At 37.8% G+C, this 23,066-nt stretch overlaps 1 protein-coding gene across 10 annotated transcripts in view; it reads right to left on the bottom strand.

The window, feature by feature from the left end:
• Positions 1-520: 520 nt before the first annotated feature.
• The window catches only part of ikzf1 (IKAROS family zinc finger 1 (Ikaros)), an 85,842-nt gene continuing 63,296 nt past the window's right edge, over positions 521-23,066 (bottom strand). For 7 of the 10 annotated variants that reach the window (XM_073054323.1, XM_073054324.1, XM_073054325.1 and 4 more), the window contains 3 exons: positions 17,002-17,127; positions 9,232-9,363; positions 521-4,031 (listed from right to left, as the gene is read on the bottom strand). In XM_073054323.1, coding sequence (XP_072910424.1) covers positions 3,307-4,031; positions 9,232-9,363; positions 17,002-17,127 — 983 coding nt within the window. In that variant the 3' untranslated portion in view covers positions 521-3,306. The remainder of the gene's footprint in view (positions 4,032-9,231; positions 9,364-17,001; positions 17,128-23,066) is intronic. The other 3 variants (XM_073054329.1, XM_073054330.1, XM_073054331.1) reach the window with 3 other exon arrangements.

Here is a 23,066-nt window from a genome sequence, read left to right as displayed (position 1 = left end):
ATCTGCAATGGCTTGGAAACTCTAGATAAAAGAGGCAGACTTCCTTCCTTCTGTTACGCTGTTCTGGTGGGACAGTTGCCATGGTATCATTTTTCAGCTGAATAGCCAGAACATTATGTGGGCACCAATGATGTCAGTATAGATCAATCTACAAACCTAAAGGAAAATGCTACTTGTTCCTTTAGATATACATTTTCAATGCAGCTTAACATGGAAAGCTAAATGGGCAGTGGGACATTGGTGAATTAGTCTGCCAGAGAATTATAACTGGATTAAAATCATCTTTTAAATTTATACTTAAGATGAAATGGAATCTTCTCTTGTCAGCTACCAGTGGCTTTCTAAAATCATGGCAATAAGTTGCAATAGGGTGCTGTGAATCCACTTTGTCGAGTGAATGACATTGATAATTTCTCAACATTATGAATCTATCCACAGAAGTCAAAATATAAATATGAATACTGTATAATTAGGAATAGAATTTTTCATAGGTTGCCTTAATATTTAACAACGCATGATAGACACTTCAAAGATTTTATAATTTTTAATTATCTTCCTTTAGACAAGCAAGGTCTACTTTTTCATAGATAAAAATGACCACTATAATACAATCTCTAAACAAACTTGAAAAATGAAACATTACATTTCTGTCAACCTTATCTCTTAAAAGTGATTAACAAACTGCATAAGCATGAAGTTATCATACTGTACTTTAAAATGTAAATGCTTGGTGTGTACTTTGTACCAAAGTAACTAGGGTTTTGAAAAAAAAGGTATTTGCCTTCTTTCAAAGAACACATGCACATTATGAATCAAACTTTTTTTTGTATTTTTTTGATAGCTTCATGGTAGAATTATTGAATACAATAAAAATCCAACAAATCTAGAACTCTTATAACAACATGTAAAACTTCAAATATTAGAAATTTTCTGCATTACATTTGAAAGAACAATTTTTGAAGAGGAACACAGAAACAGAAGTACCTTGATTCTAAGCTGCCATTCAATTAGAGCATGGCTGATTTGTAATGGGCAGTACAAACATTTTAGGATTGATTTAAACAGCAAACCTTGATATTTACATTTTTGATGATGTCAAAATGGTACGTAATGTAAGAACTTTTATGCCATAATTATACATTGTAGCATTTTTCTCATCAATCGAATGTACCTCAGAGATATACAGACTTCAGAACTACCAGGAGTGGATTACGAGTTGTAAACACATAATATTGGGGAATAGAATCAGCTTAGTATATGTTTTCATAATTTAACAATGAATGAATTGCATTTTAATATTACGGATGTAAAATGGAAAAGACATAATGCATCTGATGGCTAGTTTTTTTCCTCCTAGCAATGGATTAGAGGTAGAAAGAAGTAAATAGAGAAAATGGAAAATATTTTGTGCAGAGGATGAAACTACTACATTTCTCTGTATCGGAAAACCTTCTTGTCCCAGTAATCAATCAGGTGAACCAACCATCTGCAGTAGTAAATGAGAGGTTGTGTATTACTTAATCTTCTACGGCAACCTTTGCAATTAATGCAAAATAGTATTTGCCTCTCCAATGTGTTCTTGATTTTGTCCGTTAACCTCTGTGGCTTATGGATCCCTGAGTAGTCTCCCAATCTTTAAAAGTTATTTTTGTTTATCCTACCATAAGAAATAATGTAACATTTTCCAGCATTATGCTCCATCTATTGTCTTCATGCTTGCAAACTTATTCTATCTACAGTATATCCCTTTTCAGATTATGTGTATCTTGCTCACAGGTCAATTTATCAGTGAAATTGATACCATAACCAAACTTGAAAGCATTGTACTCTGCCCTTTCTAAGTGATTAATATAGACTGCAGGTAGATTGTGGCACTCCAGTAATTACTGCAGTGATTCCATTCTGACAACTTGGAAAAAGTCCCAATTTCCCCACTGTCTGCTTCAAGTCCATTCATGTATTTCTTTCAAGCTACAAGTGATCTTTGATCACATGGATTATTATTGGTCAATAACCTTGTATAGCCTCCTGACATCTAGCTATACTATGTTTAATAGCTGCATAATTCTATCAATAATAGGAGACTTTAGAGAAAACAAATAGTTAATTTATGTTTTCTCTGAACTGAGCAAAGTAGATTCAGAAGTAATGTGATAAAAGATTCAGAACTTTTGGGAGTTTTGTGAAGATAAATTGAAACAACCATTTCCAATAGCTAGTTGATTTGGTAACAAGTAATTCAACAGCAAAATTATTACCCAAAGAACAATAAAGAGGTTAGGAGAAATTGAGACATACTGAATATTTATGTAGTTATTAAGATAAAACATTTCCTAGAATAAAATCATGGCGGGATTCGATAAAAGAGGATAAATCTTCAAAATGGAAATGTTAAATGGATCTGGGGTCTGGACATATTTTCAGTGTACAGTGTCAACCCTACCAGATGAGTTTGAAGTTTGAGATATTCTAACTTGACTTACATTGTATTTCTAACTTTCTATTAAGAAACAACTATCCAATCAATACTCATTTAGAAATGCCAGGAGATTAATCCACACATTTGTAATAAATAAATCATACATTATTGGCATTGAAATATAGATTTACATTAATAAACACATACATTTATAACAGCAATGAAAAGTGACAATTTTTGTAAAGAAATTATTTTTTATAATGTAGCCAATGTCATTAAGTATGTATTCTGTGTACACAATGGAACTCAAGATGCTACTTAGATATCACTGAGTTTTAACGTGTATCATGTTATTTTAAGTTTAAACTGCTAAGTATATACATAAAGATATGTATCAAGAAACAAGGTTATTTGTGTGCCTAACTCTACAATTTACAACACTAAATTACTCACACACCATTGATCAATCCATTAAAAAATGTTAAACTGAAGAGCTTGAAATTGTTTAAAAATTCAGGGACTGTACCTTAGAAACTAATAAAAATGCAAGCTTTTAAGTATCCATGTATTTGAGGATTCCACTTAACTGTTCAAATATACAATTCAATTGATGATAGACATTAAGTAATAATTTAAGTGCCATATTATGATAAATACAATTTCAAGAATTGTCTTTCAGATGTATTACTTGGGAGTAGTATGAAACTGTTCAGTGTATAAAACTCTGCACTTTACAGTAAACAATTGGGATCAGAGAAGCAAATGAAGTTCAATAAAAATAACATTTCACCAAGAATTTCTGCTCCTTTCTTTTTCCTCCTATTATTTATGCAAATTGAAATTGCACAAAATGAAATAAAGTCAAAACGGGAGTCTGAAATGGTTCACTAGTTCATGTGAAAACAATGTTCTCCTCTTGTTATATGCGATGCAAATTCATATCTATCCTGACTTCTGTACCCACACATGTTGCATTCAAAAGGGTCACGGAATCCATGGCACCCCATGTGTATGGTAAACATCACATGGTCCAGGAAAAGAACTCTGCAGTGCTCACATTTGTAAACTTTCATATGTTCTCCATCACCACTAATCACTTTGAAGATTTCTTGATTAGGTTCCATACTTGCTCTCATAATGTCATAGGATCTCTGGTCTTCTTTTATCAATGGCAAACCATTTCTTGCCTGTGGAGCTACATGATTAGTTAGGTAGATAAGGTTGTTCCTTTCTTCATTATTGCTCTCAGTATCGGTTGAGTCTGGACAACTGTTGCTTGGAGATGGCTCTCTTTCTGATGATTGTGACTTAGCTTGCGAAATAAATATTAGATTTTCAACGGCACCATTTTGGCTCGTGGCACTGTTAGCATGACTGAGAGTTTCTGAATGTGATTTTTGCATAGGGTACATGTTGCTTATTACCGGTATCACTTCAGAGCTTCCAGCAGGAGTCTGGACAAGTGGACGCAAGGATTCAGCCCCTAGATAATTGATAGCATTGTTAATTGCTTGATCCAAAACATGATTCTGCATCATCTCATTCTCCTTTTCATAATTTGAATTAGCGTCATACTGAAGCTCTGAAATACCAAGCTGCAGCGTCTTTTCACCTGTGTAATTAGCATATGAACAACCAATATGGTATTACTTTACAAAGATTAGATAAGTAAGACTTCCTGCTATACAACTAATGGATCCCACAGCTGTAAAACTTGCATAAGCCATAAAGAAACCTGCTCAGTCTGAAAAGAAAGAAAACGTCAGCATGAACTGTTGATTTGGAAATGACATTAATTATGTGTTCTAGGGTACTACGATACAGATGTTTATACTAAATAAAATCCATATTTTTTAAGATTGGTGCTAAAGGCAAACCAGTTAAAATCCACTTATGAGCATTCTTCATAGATTAGTAAATATGAATACTGAAAAACCAAATTGCTATTGATATATCCATGGAATAAATACAGCAATGATGGAGGATAAACTGAAATACAGCGCAGTAGGAGGAAGGATAGAGCTTAAGGATAGAGCAGTGTTTAAGGTAGGTGCTGTGAAGGGACAAAGCAAACTAAAGTTACGTGTTAGGAGTAGAAATGGTGAGATCTGCCATAAGCAGATGGGAATGGGTAAGGAATTTAAACCACAAAAAAGGACAGAAATTTGAACAGAATGTATTTACTTTGTATGCTTAGAAACTTGACCCAACTACATTCTTTTTAAATCCATGAAATAAGCATTAGAAGTTATTTTCTACTGACTCTGAAGTTTTTCCCCACACATTTTATTTTGAGGTCCCACCCACTGAAAAATTGGACAAGTCACTTCTGATTGCAATTCACTATCAGCTTGCGGGTGACATTCCCTATCAGCATGTCATCACTGCGCGTGGCTATCATTACTGAATTTCAAACTGAAAATGGATCAAAAGGCCACAACCATGACTTCTGTTTCTCACTCACAGTGATACCAGCAGGAAAACACACAGGAAGTCAGGAATAAGATGTGAATACAAGGACCCCCACAGGGATGGTCCCGTTGCTTACATAGGATCATTTGGAGCTCAAGGCAGAATCTATACTTAATAATATAGAAGTATCTCAATGAGGAGACCTAAATGTCACTTTTCCTCCTCCTCCTGTTCTTAAACATTTTCCAAATTCACCTCACTTATGTCTCACCCTCATAGAAAGTGCCCTTTAAATGACTTGAGTTAGTTCCTAGTAGGGAGCAGGGAAAAGCTGTATAGTAATGAATTCTGAAAGCCAGGATATCCCAATTTCTCAACATTTTCAGTAATCCCAACAACCTAACTGGACTTTACTATTAAACATAGCATTAATTTAGCACAGCAAAAAGCAAATTGTTAGGCCCTGGTGTTTATTTGTCTGTATTTCTGTATCATTTTGGATGCATTTAATAATTTTTTTTTGTGTGCCATACTCTGCCATGCCTCAGCGACCACTTTTTTTTTCAAGTGGTTGTCTTGGAGGAAAGATTCTGGAGTGGTCCCCCACATCCTTCTCACTCACAGTTGTTTTTTTTTACGAGGCCGAGTTGCGAGCTCGACACTCAACCCGGCACGGATGGAAAGAGATTCTGGGCTCAAACTCAGGAACCTTCGCTCCGGAGTCCGGCGCTGCTGTCACTGCGCCACCAGCCGCAATTTAATAAATAGGTAATTGATATTTCAGTCTGTTCAATGCTTTTGTTTTAATAGATAAAATAGGAATTATATGTATATTAACTTGTTCATTTCTGCTATTGCATTGGGTAATTTTAATTTTATTTTATATTCAGAAAACTTTGCTATTGACCAAACATATCTTCTGTTTAATGCCTCCCAATGTTGGCTCTTTATTAACAGAATCTCCAAATAACATATCCTATTCTCTTGCCTACAGTGCCCTCCCCTTCTGATATCCTTCCAGTTCAGCTGATCCTATTGGTGCTGACCCAGTGGATTTTGCTAGTGGAGCAGCTATCACCACTCTTTTCTGTACATCTCTCGAATATATTTGCTTAGTTGAGAATTAAAAAAAAAACAGATCTGCTTACCAACCACAAGATTACTGCAAATGTGTGCATTGCTGGAAATGTGAACTGTAGGTGATGAAAACTTCCTCCTAAATGGCTATACATTCCAACCACTGCACCACTCCGGGAACCTTGGAGGTGATTTGGCTCATGTCATCCATTTACAACATTGCTCTTTACTCTGGTACTTTCTCTTTCTTCAGATTCTCATTATTTTCCACTACCATGCCTCTCACTTTAAACCTTTGTTCTCTCTACTGCCATTCAGGATGAGTGTTTATTATCTTCCTCCCTCAGCTGGGTGATCTTAATGTGTTCACTTTTCTTGGAGCTCTGTACCCACAAATCCTCCATGTCAACTACCCAGTTTGTATACTTGGACTCCTAACCTCTCCCATGGCCTATTTTTCCCATATTGTCTCAGTCACAGAGAGAGCTGTTTATAATTACTTAGTTGTCCTCCACTCACTCCCCCAAAACCTCCACCAACCTTCCAATCCTACTTTTGTATCAACCACTGCAAAAATCTGTCATTTTGCTTGGAGCTGTTCTGTTGATTTTATCTCATCTGTACGAACCATATGCATACAAGCTTTTCATTCTATCTCAGTACACGTGACAATAATAAAGCAAACCCAATTGTTTTAATCTCAGCTGTATAATCATTCACCCCCTCCACATTACTGCAGCTACTGATCTTGTTCCTACATTAAAGTCATTACTCTTTCTTATCCTATCCACTACCCTCTTACAGACATTATGTCATGGCCCAAGGAATATGAAGATATAAAGTTTAACAGACAGGGCAGTTAACTGCTTTAGATATCCGCCAGCGGTCATGAATGGAGAAAGGCCATGTCTTTGCCTATTAACCAGGGTCACAGATTGCAGAATTAACACACTGCTTCTTTTGCCTACTATAAATTGTCTTCTCAAATAATATTTCCCTGTTTCATCCAATCTCACTTCCAATTAGAAGTACTCTTTTCAGCTAAGGATAGGACTATACTGACCTTTTTCCTCTTACACTTTAAACAGACTCAATAAAAAAATCTCCCAGCTTTGGTCCCGAACTCATACTTTTCTCTAGTTTCTGTTCCTGTATGCTTTCATGCCTTTTGCAAAATCATCACAACTGGTCTAGGAGACACTTCCTACTCCCTCCACCCTATTCCTACTAAATATTGACCATCCAAGTTCCCTTCAAGATACTGGTATTGATTCTCTCACCTCTTCGATGCCACTTTCAATTCTATTGTCATTGACATACTCCCCAAACAACTGAAAAAATGCTAGTTTCCACAATGACACTGACAGCAATCAACTCCTACATTATCAACATGTACAAACAAGCTGGATGAACTCAGCAGGTCGGGTAGCATCCGTTGAAACGAGCAGTCAACATTTTGAGCCAAGACCCTTCGTCAGGACTGAAGAAGGAGGGGGCAGGGGCCCCATAAAGAAGGTGGGGGAGGGTGGAAAACCAATCAGAGGAAAGATCAAGGGGTGGGGGAGGGGATAGACAGGAGAGGTGAAGAAGGAATCTAAGGGGAAAGCACTATGGGTAGTAGAAGAAGGCAGAATCATGAGAGAGGTGATAGGCAGCTAGAAGAGGAGACAGAGTGAAAGTGGTATGGGGAAAGGGAGAGGGAGGGAATTACCAGAAGTTGGAAATTTGATGTTCATACCAAGGGGCAGGAGACTAAGAATATCAAATTCTCCAACTTCTGGTAATTCCCTCCCTCTCCCTTCCCCCATACCACTTTCACTCTGTCTCCTCTTCTAGCTGCCTATCACCTCTCTCATGATTCTGCCTTCTTCTACTACCCATAGTGCTTTCCCCTTAGATTCCTTCTTCACCTCTCCTGTCTATCCCCTCCCCCACCCCTTGATCTTTCCTCTGATTGGTTTTCCACCCTCCCCCCACCTTCTTTATGGGGCCCCTGCCCCCTCCTTCTTCAGTCCTGATGAAGGGTCTTGGCCCAAAATGTTGACTGCTCATTTCAACGGATGCTGCCCACCTGCTGGTTTCATCCAGCTTGCTTGTACGTGTTGATTTGACCACAGCATCTGCAGTGTACTTTGTGAACACCTATATTATATCTCCATAGTCCGTCTGAACAAGACTTTTAGCAACTGTGAATCACTTATCAAATCCCTATTCATCATACTTCTGGGGAAGTCAAGTTACATGAAGTTCCATAAAACTAGAATAACACTAAAAAGCTTCTTTAAATTAATTTAGCATTTTGTTGTAAAATTAGCTATTGAAAATTGAATTGACCATTCTTGTTTAATTCTACAGAGAAAACTAACTAAATTCCAAAAAGTGATATAGTTTGATAAATACATTGAATTATTATACATAAATAAATTACTATTTTTCCTTATCTGCTGTAGGTGATCATTCCTTCAGTTGCAAACTACTAAGTTGACTATACCTTTGACAGTCATTCAGTATGTCATTATGACCAGTCCATTCTGATTGCAAAAAGTCTTGTGGTCCCATTTCACTCAAACAACACATGAACCAAAGTAAATAAAGGTTTTAAAATTAGCAAATCATGTCATATATATTGAAGAACTGAATATTACCAGAATTAACTTGGCTCCATCAGTCCAGCTGACTAACCCTAAAATCTAGATAATTAATATTTGCAGGATTTGCATGTGTTTTGAATTAAATTTTTCTCAGCAAAGGATGTCAATTTTTGTCTCCCTTGTAAAATTATTTCAATCACATAAATTCCTTTATGGTTTCCCATTAATACTAGTGATATTTCACCTTACTCTGAATACTTCAATATGATCCAAATTTTGTTAAGTATCAAATTCACATAGCTTTTCTACTTAAGCCACTACCCTTACAAACTTAGCACCTATAAGTAGACAGAAATTAACTTCCATGTCATTACCTGAATGATTTTCTTTTAAAATGATTCATGTTAAAAAGATAACTTGATAGACAAAAATATAAAAGTTTAAAGAATTTTTGATATATGATTATTTAAAAATAAGTTGGAACTTATTAATAAAGGATTTAAAATTGTAGCTATGTGTCAATATTGAACTGCATCAAATTAAAAGTGACTTTTAGGCCTTGAATGAATGGCTAAATAAGAGAAAGCCATTTCAAATTCAGCCAGGTCAGATTATAAAATAGTACTTACATGTTCTGTCAATAACTATCAGTAAACCAGTGCACACTGGTGTACAGCTTGTATGTGAGAAATAGTATATAACAAATATTGTACTTTTTTCTCTCATGCTTACCAACAAACTTCTGTGGCATTGAACTTTTACGTTTTGCAACATTACTTGCAAGTTTGTCCAGTACCATAGCTCTTTCTGATCCAACCTTGCTTACTCCTTCAGCTAGCTCATGTGATTTGCTTTCTTCTTTCACTACAAAACAAAGAAAATGAAAATCCAATTTTAAACGGAGGCAAAAAGGCCACCATGCCACCAGACCTTTTAATGAGTTACATTTAATATTAGCTGCCTTTCTAATTGGTTATTGGCTCTTTCAGCTTTTTAAATCTCATAACTCTGAAGTGAAGTTCCTCCAGCATTTTGTGTGTTGCTGCATGATGACCAATCCAAACTACAATCATTTAGCTAGTTTACTTTCATGGTATTTTACAGAAAAATTAATGGGAATCAGTAGATAGTTTTTTAATAGTTTAAAACAACTTAAGCACAGTGATACCAAACAAAGTGCACGACAATTTTATGTTTCCTGCATGTTTTTCAGTGATGTTTTTGTTAGATTTGCAGCAGAACAGCCTGCCTTTGCTTTATTATGAAGGCATTTCCTACCAAATTTGGAAAAACATGTGAAAAAAAAATGAAGAACTCCTTTATGGAATATTGTGCAACTCAGTAAAGAACAGGATGAGTTTGCTGACAGTGCCTCAGATATTGCACAAATTCAGCTTCCTCAATATAGAGCCTGAAATACGAGGAGCAAAATAGCAGAAAGGACTTTGAAGAAATAAGGAACTGCAAGTACATTAGTATTCGAACACTTATGGAACATTGAACATAAAGCAGTATCGCAGAAGAACAGGCTCATTTTCTCACATTGTCTGCACTGACCGTGATGCCAATATACTGTGCATTAATGCCAGTTGCTCGAACGTGGTCTACACCCCTCCATCCAATGTTTGTTCATGTGTATGTCCAAATGCTCCTTATACTGATATTGTATATGTTTCTACCATTCTCCCAGCAGCATATTGTAAGCACCCACAAACCTCTGTGTAAGGAATACCTTTCATTGAACAGCATAGCACTGGAACAGCCCCCTTTGGCCTACTTGCCTCATAAATCTCCTTTAAACCTTGCCCCTCTCACCTTAAAGCTCTGCCGTCTTATTTTTGAAATTTCCATCCTGAAAATATTCTGACCATTTACCCTAACCATGCCTCTCAACGTTTTATACACTTCTATAAACATTACCACCAAAGTCTCCTGTACCCCAACAAAGCAATCCAAGTTTGTTCAGCTTGATTTTATAGCTACTATTCTCTGATCCAGGTAACATCTGCTGAATCTTTTCTACACCTCTCAAAAGACTTTGCATTATTTCTGTAGTGTGATGACCAGAATTTCACACATCACCCCAAACCTGGTCTAACTGAAGTAGTATACTGCTGCAGCATGTCTTCCTCATTCTTATACACAATACCCTGACTAAAGAATGGCTTTTTTACCACCCTGTTCCCTTTCGGGCAGCTATGGACTTGGAACTCAAGACCTCTCTGTACCTGATGCTCCCAATGGTCCTGCCATCTACTGTATTAGCTTACGATTACATTAGTCCTAGAGTTACGCAGCTTGGAATGGCCCTTTAGCTCAATTCATCCTTGCCAATTAAGGGGCCTACCTGAGCTAGGCCCATTTACTGTATTTGGCCCATTTCCCTTTAAAACATTCATATCCATGTATCTGTCCAAACGTCTTTTAAACATTGTAACTCCCTCACCTCTAACACCTCTTCTGGCAGATCGTTCCATATACCTACTGCCCTCCCGGTATAACGCTTACCCCTCAGGTCCCTTTTAAATATTCAATTTGTACTCTCGAGTTTTAGAATTACTTACCTCGGGAAAAGAGTGTGATAATCAACCTTGTCAATGCCTCTCATGTTTTTATGTACCTTTATAAAGTCTCTATAACTTTAGACCCCTTCGTTGCAGAGAAAACAATTCCAGCTGACCCAGTCCCTTCTGAGAACTTATGCCTTCCATAATCAGAATCAGATTTATTATCACTGAAAACATCCTTTTGGAATTCTTTCACACCCTCGCTAACTTAATCGCAGCCTTCCTGTAGCCCGGCAGCCAGAATCTCACAGAACATTCCAAATGCAGCCTCACTAATATCTTGTATAGATGTAATATGGCGTTCCAACTTGGAGTACTGGAGAACATTCAGGCAGATATTCATGGCAGGTACAAAATTTCATAATCCAGTATCTTTTACTTTTAAGCCGGGCTCTCAGCCAGGAAATTTAAGGTTTAATATATGTCCACTGGTGATTATTTGTCACTAAGATCTGCTGATCAATTTCAGGTGCAATCCATTGGCAGAAGGACTTTTTATTTCTTATTAAGTGCAATCATGAACAATAGCCAGATCAGAAATGCTGATCAAGTCAACTAGTTCCCAAAGAGAAATCTGATAGGCCAATCAGATGGTTCACTGCCGCTCAGCGATAGAACATGAAAAAATCATATGTACAATTAAGAAACATTAAAAAAATAGTAGAAATACTGGAGTCACGATGATCATGTTGAAGTCTTCTAGAGAGAGAAATTTATACACATGCTGTCCTCCATAATTCAGAGAGATTGAAGGATAAGGTTACAGGGTGACAAAACGTGACAGGAACACTTGGAACTAAAAACTAATCCCTACCAGGAGAAAACAGCACCTGATCTTTCTGCACTTTTCATCTCATGTTCTTGATATTTATTGCTTATTTATTATTATTATTTTTTTCTCTTTTTGCATTTGCACAGTGTTGTTTTGTTTTGCACTTTGTTTTGGTTTGCCCTGTTGAAATTCCTTTCATTGATTCTATTGTGATTCTTGTTTTACTGTGATTGCCTCAAGAAAATGAGTCACACAGTTATATATGGTCACATATATGTATTTTAATAAAAATTTACTTTGAACTTTGAACCCTATTAAAATCAAAAGGGATTCTTGGTCTGTATATTAATAGGCAAAAGGAAAGGCATGTATTTTAAGCTATTTTAGACCATAACAGGCAGGAGCAGAACCATTTCATAATGGCTGGTCTATTTTCCGTCTCAATCCCATTCTCCTGCCTCCTCCCGGTAACCTTTCACACACTGACTAATCAAGAACCTATCAACCTCCACCTTAAATACACTCAATGACCTAGCCTCCATAGTCACCTGCAGCAATGCATTTCACAGAATAACCACCCTCTGGCTAAAGAAATTCCTCCTTATCTTCATTCTAAGCAGACATCTCTCATTTCTGAGGCAGTACCCTCTGATCCTAGACTACCCCAGTACAGGAAACATCCTCGTCACATCCACTCTATCTATGCCTTTCAAAGTGCAATATGTTTCAATGTGATCCCCATCAGTTTCCCAAATTTTAGTGAATACAGGCCAGGAGCCATCAAACACTCCTCATACAATAACTGTTTCATTCCTGGAATCATTCTCGTGAACCTCCTCTGAACACTCTCCAACGCCAGCACATCCTTTCTTAGAAAGAGGGCCCAAAACTGCTCACAATACTCCAAGTGAGGCGTCACCAGTGCCTCAAAAAGCCTCAGCATTACATCCGTGGTTTCACATTCTAGTCCTCTTGAAGTGAACGCTAACATTGTATTTGCCTTCCTCACTGCAAATTAACCTTTAGGAAATGCTGCACAAGGATTCCCAAGTCCCTTTGCACTCAGATTTTTGAATTTTCTGCCTGTTTAGAAAATAGTCTACACTTTTTACCTTCTATCAAAGTGCATGACCATACATATCCCAACACTGTATTCCATCTGCCACTTCTTTGCCAATTCTCCTAATCTGCCTAAGTCTTTCTGCAGACTCTCTGCTTCTCAACACTACCAGTTCCTCCACCTATCTTTGTACCAACTGAAAATTTGACTACAAAGCCATCAATTCTATCAATCAAATCATTAATATATAACATAAAATGAAGTGGTTCCAACACCGACAACTGTCAATCACTGGCAGCCAACCAAAAAAGGCTCCCTTTATTCCCTCTCTTTGCCTCCCGCCAATCAGCCACTGCTTTATCCATGTTAGAATCTAGCCTGTAATATCATGGTGTCCAATCTTGTTAAGCAGCCTCATTTGCAGCACCTTGTCCCTCAAAAATCCAAATACGACATCCACCAATTCTCATTGTTCTACCCTGCTTCTTGTTATTTGCTCAAAGCATTCCAACAAATTCGTCAGGCAAGATTTTCTCTTAAGGAAACTGCAGCCTATTTTATCATGCATCTCTATGTACTGAGGCCTCATCCTGAACAATCAACTTCAAGGTCTTCCCAGCACTGAGGACAGGCTAACTGGCCTATAATTTCCTTTTTAACTGCCTCCCTCCCTACTTGCAATTTGCAATTTTCCAGTCCTCTGGAACCATGCCAGAATCCATTGATTCTTGAAAGATCATTACCAATGCCTCTACAATCTCCCCAGCCATTTCTTTCAGAACCCTGGGCTGCAGTCCAGGTGTCCAGGTGACTTATTCCCCCTTTAGACCTTTCAGCCTCCCAAACACCTTTTCCCCAGTAATAACAATTGCACTCACTTCTGCCCCGACACTTTCAAACATCCAGCATACTGCTACTTTCTTCCACAGTGAAGGCAGTTGTAAAATACTTATTTAGTTAATCCATCATTTCCTTGTCCCCATTGCTAACTCTCCAACATTGTTTTCTAACAGTCTGATATCTACTCTTGCCTCTCTTTTATGCTTTATATATATGATATATAAAGAAAATATATATATTTTGGTATCTGGCATCGTCTTTGATGCTGAAAAAGGATCTAATGCTTTCCCAGCATATATGATGAATAAACTCTTCTCGGGCTTCCAGATGAGTACAGGTATTGATTATGATTAATGTAATGATGACAAACTCTGCCACCTTCTTAAGGATTATGCCTGGGCATATCTAGTCTGATGGTATTTATACCCCTGTATTCTATCCCTCCTGATTGGTTAGTCCTCATCCAGTCAGGTTTCCATTCTCCCACCTTGCTTAGAATCCAGTTCTTACCTACAGCAAGACCTTTGTCTTTTTTAAATTCTTTAAACCCTAGCTTTATTTCAATGGTTCCTTTACCAGGTGGTCCCAAAAGCCATTGGGGCGGCACAGTAGTTTTGTGCCATTGAAGTCAATAGCTATAGAAGGTCTCGCTCTAAGTAAGAACTGGAATTCGATTGTAAACAAGGTGGGAGAATAGAAACCTGATTGGATGAGGATTAAACAATTGGGGAAATGGAATACGGGTGTATAGATACCTTCAGACTTGAATTGCCCAGGCATCATCCCTGAAGGAGATGGCAGAGTATGTCATCGAAACATTGGTTATTATCAATACCTGTACCTGGCTTGAAGCCCGAGAAGAGTTTATTCCTCTTTGATATTACTGGCTAGCTTACCTTCATATTTCATCTTTTCCTCCCATGACATTTTTGTTGCTTTCTGTTGGTTTTTAAAAGTTTTCCACTAAATTTTGCACTGTTATATGCTCTTTCTTTTGCTTTTATGTTGTTTTTGCCATCCCTTGTCAACTGTAGTTGTGTCATCCTGCTCTATAAATATATCTTCTTCTTTGGGATGTATCTGTTCTACACTTTCTGATTTTCACCCAGAAACCCCAGCCTTTGCTGTTCTTCCCTCATCTCAGCTGGTATTCCCTTCCAATCAACTTTGTCCAGCTCCTCTCTCATGCCTCCATAATTCCCTTTACTCCACTGTAAAGTTGATACATCTGATGTTAGCTTCTCCCTCTCAAATTGCAGGATGAAGTTTATCATAATAATGGTTACTATGTCCTAAGGTCTCCCTTACCCTGAGCTCACTAATCAAATCCAGTTCAATACAAACACCCAATCCTGAATAGCTTTTTCCCTAGTGGGCTCAAAGAAAAACTGTTCTAAAAAGCCTTCTTGTGGAGTTCTACAAATTCTCTCTCATGGGATCCAGCTCCAACCAGATTTTTCTCAATCTATCTGCATATCGAAATCCCCCATGACTATTGTAACATTACCCTTTTGACATGTTTTTTTTAATCTTCCATTGTAATTTGTAGCCCACATCCTGACTACTGTTTAGGGGCCGATATATAACTCCCAGCAGGGTCTTTTTACCCCTGCAGTTTCTTAAGTCTACCCACAAGGATACTACATCTTCCTACATTTTACTTTAGTTTAATATTGCTAATTAAAGATCATTGTAAAATACGGTTTATTCATTTATTTATTAATTAAAAAATAAATAAATACTCCAGGAAGGCAACAAGATTGAAAATCTTTGTGCGGATTTTGGAGGTATTCTGGGGCAGGATCTCTGTACTACACTGCCTGAGGCCTACTTGCCACTGCCACCTCTGAGCCCAATTCGTGGGTGCACAGTGCTTGTAAGATTGGCTTTCCACATCTGATCTGGATGAGTTTTGTCAAGCAGGCTGCTCATTCTGGTCTAGTCATCATATTTTCCTTTGCACCGATACTGTTTGACTGAATGTATCCTACATTCTGTTTTGGAATAATGATATATAATGGTACAAGTTCTGATACTGATCTCAGATACAGAGTCTTGGGAAAATGATTGTTTGTGGAACACATGTCACCCCACACTTCAGCATTAACAAATAGGGAAATGAAAGCACTAAGATATCTCTTTTATTTGTAACAGTTAAGTACAATTCTACGAATCATGAACAGTAATAGCAATCCTGATCCAGGTTTCTTGTGGAGTACACAGGAAGTGAACAAAACCCATCTACTCCAGCTTCCCTCTCTCATTATCTATGTTGCAATGTTCATTATTGCCTTTGAGTCTCATTTTATCTGAATGCCACACACCTGACTTTATATGCAATAAAATGACCCAGCACTACGCCAACATCTAAACCTGGAAAATGGATCACACACTAACTGGTGCAGTAATTTGTATTTAGTACTAGTGCCCAATCAGCAGACACCAGAAAAATTTTAAGAGTTAAGGAAAATTATTTTTAAAAACAAACGATCAAGCTTTTCTTCCAATCTGATGGATTGAAATGAGCCTTGTCTGATTCTAAAGACAACTGCTTTCAGCTTTCCCATTGTAATCATCATGAGAAGAATATCAGGTCATTGACATGCACACTACATAGCAGCCATACAAAAGCTGCAATGGAGATAATGGAAAACACAAGGAAGGGAGGACATACCTTATGCGTCCTCCCCTCACAGGGGACCAGTTTGGCGATCAGGCTCAGGCCACGAGGAAGAAGGAGAGAAAGAGGAGTTTGGTTGGAGCACAGGTTGCAACCAGATAAGGCACGTGTAGAGATGTGTTGATTGGGTGATTGGTGAACACAATTAGGTTTGTTGCAACTAAGGGTTGAGATTAAGGTCTTCACTGTGTTAATTGGTAGGCTTGGGGTCTCTGCTGATCAGAGGTTAGGAAGGAGGATGATGGTTGGAAGAGGAGCATTATAGAACTTCATTCAGTCCAATGTTTTTTTCTTAAATCAGTAAGAACAGAACGCTGGAATAATTCACTGGGTCAATTTGAATCTGGAGACAGAATGTAAAACTCAAGGTTTTGGGTCAAGACCTTGCACCAAGCTGATGAATGAATCACCTGCAGTCTCTTGTCTTACTTATTAGAAAGCTATGCTGAAGAACAAGCTACACAATTTAGTTTCTGCACTTAGTACTTTTCTTATATATTATTCATCTTTTAGGGATAATTATTGTGTTACATGACATGTTAGCTAAAGCATTAGATTTCATGAAAAGGACTTTTTGTTTTACCTGAATAGATACCACTGTGCAGTCCCATGGTCTGCAAGTAATTATGACAACGTTCTTTATGTTCCTCAAGTGAGCTGCGTTGCTTGTAGCTTCGCCCACAATAGCTACATTTGTGAGGTTTTCCAACTAAATACAAAGAGAAAGAGCCTTGAAAGGATTATGCAGAATAGACTTCACTTTTTCTTCAAATTTGTTGACTGTAAGCTAATTACAAAGTTATCAGGTATTAACCTGGGCTCAAACTATATCTTATATAACAATAATTGCAAAGTATTAATGTAAAACATGTTTATTAAACCTCAAGGTCTTCCTGATTAAACTATTCATTTGATTAAGCCTAGCCTCCTGAGCTACTAAACAGTTTTCATTTTCAGGAAGTATTTATGAAATTGACCAGGCTGCTTAATTGATCCATGTGGATTAAGGTTAATGTCACAGTGTCGTAGAGTCAGCTACAATGGAAACCAATTCAACCAACACACAAAAAATCCTTGTGATTATATTACTACATTGCAAAGTCTCTTCCAGGTCTGCTTACCCTGAGGAAGTTTAAATCTTCCCTTTGACAGAAGACAGAAATTCAGTGAAACCCCCTCTCACTGCTCCCCCTCTGTGATCTCTGCTGCCCTCCAACTCTTCGACCATATGCTCACCTAGACTCGCTACCACAGCCATGTATCCTTCCTGTTCTTTATTTTCCCCTCCCCCCCGTCCCAGGTTCACATATCACCTTGTGTTTCTTCCTCCCCACCATTCAAACTCTCATTCCCAGACCTGATGAAGGGTCTCGGCCCGAAATGTCGACTGTACTCTTTTCCATAGATGCTGCCTGGCCTGCTGAGCTCCTCCAGTATTTTGTGTGTGTCGCTTAGATTTCCAGCATCTGCAGATTTTCTCTTGTTTGTGAATTTTTTGGCCCATCATATCTACAGTTACTATCAAGTACCCATTTACACTCATCTCACTTATCAGAACTGGCTCTATTGATTTATATGCCTTTCGTGAGATTCTAGTTCTTGGAGATGGCTTACAAACCACTCAGAACAAACTTTATCCTGTTAAACTTTTCTCCTAAGGAGGATGGTGGTTGGAAGAGGGGCATTATGGAATTTCAAAGAAGCAAGCAGACAAATAAAAACAGATATTCTAAAGTTATTGCCAAAATAGTGAAAACATTGTAGTGAGGTTTTGGAATCAATTGTTTTGAAAATCAATTTAGATTTTGTTGTATCATTTATGTATGTTGGATAAATGATAACATTCTGCAAAATGTGAATAGTGAAGGGAATCTGAGTTCCGTTAGTCCTGGAAGGGTCAGTGATTAAAAAGAGCAAAACAGCTTTTCTTACGGAGGGTGGAGAAAGACTCTGTGATCATTAGAGAGCTTTGCTACATTGAATGTGCTAAATAACCTGTCACGTAAGTGGCTAGACCATGTCAACAGCTTTCCAGTGTTTCTATAGGGAACCACTAGCTTGCTACAGAGCATTTGTCAGTATGTCCAGCTTTTCTTACAGAATCCGAATTCTACTGAGATTTAAGTTTGCTTTGGCTGCAGCCTTCAGAATTAGAATCAGGTTTATTATCACTGGCATGTGTTGTGAAATTTGTTAACTTAGCAGCAGCAGTTCAATGCAATACATGATAATATAGAAAGAAAAAAGAAGCAAATAAATCAATTATAATAAGTATATATATGTATATTGAATACATTAAAAAGTGCAAAAACAGATATATGAGGGTAGTGTTCATGGGCTCAATGTTTATTTAGAAGTCAGATGGAAGACAGGAAGAAGCTGTTCCTGAATCGCTGAGTGTGTGCCTTCAGGCTTCTGTACCTCCTACCTTATGGTAACAATGAGAAGAGGGCATGCCCCAGGTGATGGGGGTCCTTAATAATGACTCTATTGGAATTGGATTGTCGAACCTTATTATGAGGCAATTGCAGTCAGTTTTTTTTTATCAATTTTGTGTTAATTAATATAAATACAATGTAAATAGAACATTTCTTAAAACAGATTTATTAATAAAACCTCACTTCCAATAGCTTTAATATTTTTACTAATTTAAATACATGTTTGCTGTTTCTAAATGTCTGGTTATCCAGGTGTTCAGAAACGCTTTAAATGGCCTTTTGACAGCTCAGTGTGACGGTGGCCTACTTTCTGCTCACAGTCCTCTGGTTGCAAACGCACAGCTTCGAGGTAGTTGGGAACTGCATGGCTGTAAAAGGTGTGACTTCAGGGAACACATGACAAACTTGTTTATAGCAATCCACCTGATAAACTTGCCAAATGACAATTCTTCCACATTTTTACAGAAAATAAACAGAGCAATGTAGTACCTGGCGATGCCTCGAAAGGGCCAAATTCTGAACAATATGACAAGATCTGTGAAATCTTTGAAAAAATGTCACTTTATATACAAGTAAAATAAAAATCTAGCCTTCATCTTCAATTGATATCCATAATGTTGGTTAGTAAATTACTTTAATGATACCCAGTATCATCACTGCAACATTATCAGATGTTACCTATAGCACTGGCTGGTCTACTACAAGTGATGCTGATCACTTGTCGTACTTCCACTACAGAATGCTAAATAGTGATCACAAGATTGCAAGGTCATTTTCAGTAAAATGAAGAGTTAAATGGATCGTGACACACATTGCAAGGCAGCGGAAAATGATTAATTTGTGCAAGATGACACACCGTTTTTAGTAAAGAAACAGAATTCTGCATCCTCAGAGTCAGTGGACACTTCTCAGAGGAAAGTTTTTGTTAAAAAGGCAAATGTGGCATCAGATGTGCACAAGGACACCTGTAAATGAGATGAATGAAGACACAAGAAGGTGGAATCTGGTGCAACATCCAATCTTCTGGAGGAACTCAGTGGACTGAGCAGCATCATGTTAGTGACATGTCACTACAAGCAGGAGTAGGCGCAGACCAACTGTCTCCTCAAGTCTGTTCCATGCTACAATAAAGGCACAAGTGATTCAATCTTGGCCTTAGCATTACCTTCCTGCTATCTTACCATGGGTCTTTGCAGTTCATATATCTGTCAATATCCAGCTTGAATATATTCAATGACTCTATCTCCACAGGATTCGGGGGTAGATGATCCAAAGATATGTGACCCTCAGAGATAAAATTCCTTCTCATCTCTATCCTAATTCGGCAACCTCTTATGGAACTATGACCTCCTGATTCTAGATACCTCCACTAGAAGAAACCTTCTCAGTATCTACACACTCAAGCCCCTTTAGTGTTTTATTTTAAATTGTCACTATCATTCTTGTAAACTACAGATAGTACATGTCAAACTCCTTTATCTTTCCTCATATAACAACACCTTCATTCCCATATTTCCTCATGATATAGAAGGGATCCATTTTGACCCTGTCAGTCATTCTGGCTTAAAGGGCACTCTCATTCTCTCATTAATTTTCCCTGCTCTCCCCACATTCCTGTCAATTTCTTCCAGATTCTACCACGTAACTGCACACACCAAGGGCAACACAGTGGCCAATGAAAGTAGTAACTTGCATCTATGTAGGAAATAGGAAAAACACTGAAATATCAAAGGGATCCACACAGCCACAGAGTAAATGTGAAAACTCTACACAGACTCCACCAAAGAACAGAATTAAATCCAGGCCATTGAAACCCTGAACTGCAGATCTCCTAGCTACACCACTGTACTGCATGAATGTCTGAATATCTGATAGGTGTTATTTGCTAGTCTATTGCTGTATCTGTTTACTATGTTGTGAGGCTGAAGCATTGACTGGTGTTTGAGTTGCATTGAAAGATGCATTCAGATACAATGGCTTTGTCACTGTGCCACCCAGTGAAACACCTTTCACCCCAGCAATCAAACTGCTACAGCTTGTATCCAGCAGAGTACTCAATGTGTGGTCTTGTCAGTACACTGCAAATTTGCATCACAAGTTTCTGACATTAATCTTCTAGACCTCTGGCGACATTCCAGCAGCATTCCTCATTACTTGCTCTACCTGTTGGTAACATGCACATGGGTGTGCCCTATGACACCGGGATCCCTTTCGTAACAATGCATAGTTTCATTCTAATTTATATTTTCATTTACCATTCCAAGGTGGATGATCCATATCTTCCAACTTTCTTTTTAATAAGTTTCCTGTACTCTAGCCTACTACAAATTTTTGCAACATGTGTGCCTTTTTCTTTCAACTTGGTAGCATCTTTAACTTCATGATTTATCCAGAAATGGCGCATCTCCTTGTTAAGCTTTCCTTTCACATTGGTTTACACCTCTGCTTGGATTTACGAAATATCTCTTTTATTTTAATTCCCCGCTCTGTTCCCATAGCATTGTAATTGCCCTTATTAAGTTCCGGCAAGTTCCTTTTTGCCCATCGCAAGGTAAGTGAAAGGCAAGCTCTGAGGTTCTACTCAGGAGCTAGGAGAAGAAAATCAGCACATTACCAGAGCAATGAGATATTGAGTAAATGCATTTGTACAAGGTGTCTATTCTAGAACTGTACTCAGGATGGAACATGGCTCATATAACCCCACTATTAATGAAAGAAGGGCCACAGAAAACAGCTTGACATCAACGTTAGGGAAAATACTAAAATCTATTAATAAGGATGCTGTTTGAATGCAAAAACAGGATTTGGCATTGAATTATGAAAGGGGAACCCTGTTAGATAGAATTTTTTGAGGTTATAACTCCATAATTAATAAAGGCCAACCAGCTGATGTGGTGCATTTGAATGTTCCGTAGGCCTTCAATAAAGTGCCACATAAGAGAAAAAAATTGCAATCTATGGCACTGGGGATTATATATGTTCAGACAGGTTAATACAGCTTTTTAAACAATCAGAGATCAATGTGTTCAGAAACACCTGTTCTTGTACACAGAATATGTTGATCTTTGTCACAAGAAGATTTGAGTATAATAATAGATATTTTGCTCCAATTATATGTAGCCTGGAATACAGCATGTAGTTAGGATTACCCTTTTTAAGGAAGCATGTACTTGTGATGGATGAATGGATTGTTGTTTGGGGGGGGGGGGAATTAAAACAGCCCTTAATGACTCCTTAAACAAGAGATCAGAATGGTCTCAAAATGTACAAACTTCCTATTAGATTTGATAGGCTAGATACTGAGCTTGACAAGTGACTAGAACCATGCACGAAAAGCCAGGTAAGACAGAGTGAAGAAGAAATGCCTTCACTCTTTGGAGATTACTTCCCCAGAGGAGTGTACAGGCTGACTCACTGAGTAGGTAGAGCTCAACAGATTTGAAGGCATTAATGGAATTGGGGCAGCCCAGGAAAAAGACCCAGTTGTTTTACTGAACGGCAATCTAAGCACAGAAGGATCTTCCGATTTCTGTATCTGTTGTTTTATGTAAATAGAAGAAAAACTCCAAAGAGTTAAAGTAATGAAAAGTAATTTTCACGTTGGTAATAGGGCCACTCACTGCTCAGCACAGATTTGACAGGTGACACAGAACAGAGGTCTTGTAAATCACTAAAGCATTTGAAGGAGTAGATGAAATAAAGTTGTTTCCATATGTCAGCTGAGCCACGAAGAAAGACAAGAGAAATACTTTATCTAAAAGAGCAGTAAGAATATAGAAATCATTGTTATACCAATAGCTGAAGTAAAGAATGTAGCTAAGGGGAATCCAGATTCATGTTGGATGATGTAGGAGAGGAATATACTAAGAGGACTTCAAGAAATAGCACTTGAGGAAGCTTGTGAAGAGTACAGGCACAGTGTGTAACTAGTACGGCTGTTGCCTCCGAGCTCTGGAAGAAACAGTTCAGTCCTGACCTCTGGCATCGTCTATGCAAAGCTTACACATTCTCCCTGTGACCAGGTGTGTTCTCTGATTCCTTCCACAATGTGCAGTTTGGGAGGTTATTTGACCTCTGTAAGTATGCACCAGTCTGAAGATGACTGGTGGAAATTAGAGAAGAATTAATGAGAATGTTGGAAGAATAACGATTGAGGATAAATCAGTGGGAAAAACGAGTGCTTAGTGCTCAGTAAGTACAGAGATTCAAA

The sequence above is a fragment of the Hemitrygon akajei genome, chromosome 8 (assembly GCF_048418815.1).
Source record: "Hemitrygon akajei chromosome 8, sHemAka1.3, whole genome shotgun sequence".
Lineage (NCBI taxonomy): Eukaryota > Metazoa > Chordata > Chondrichthyes > Myliobatiformes > Dasyatidae > Hemitrygon > Hemitrygon akajei.
This window is presented reverse-complemented; position numbering and strand designations above follow the sequence as displayed.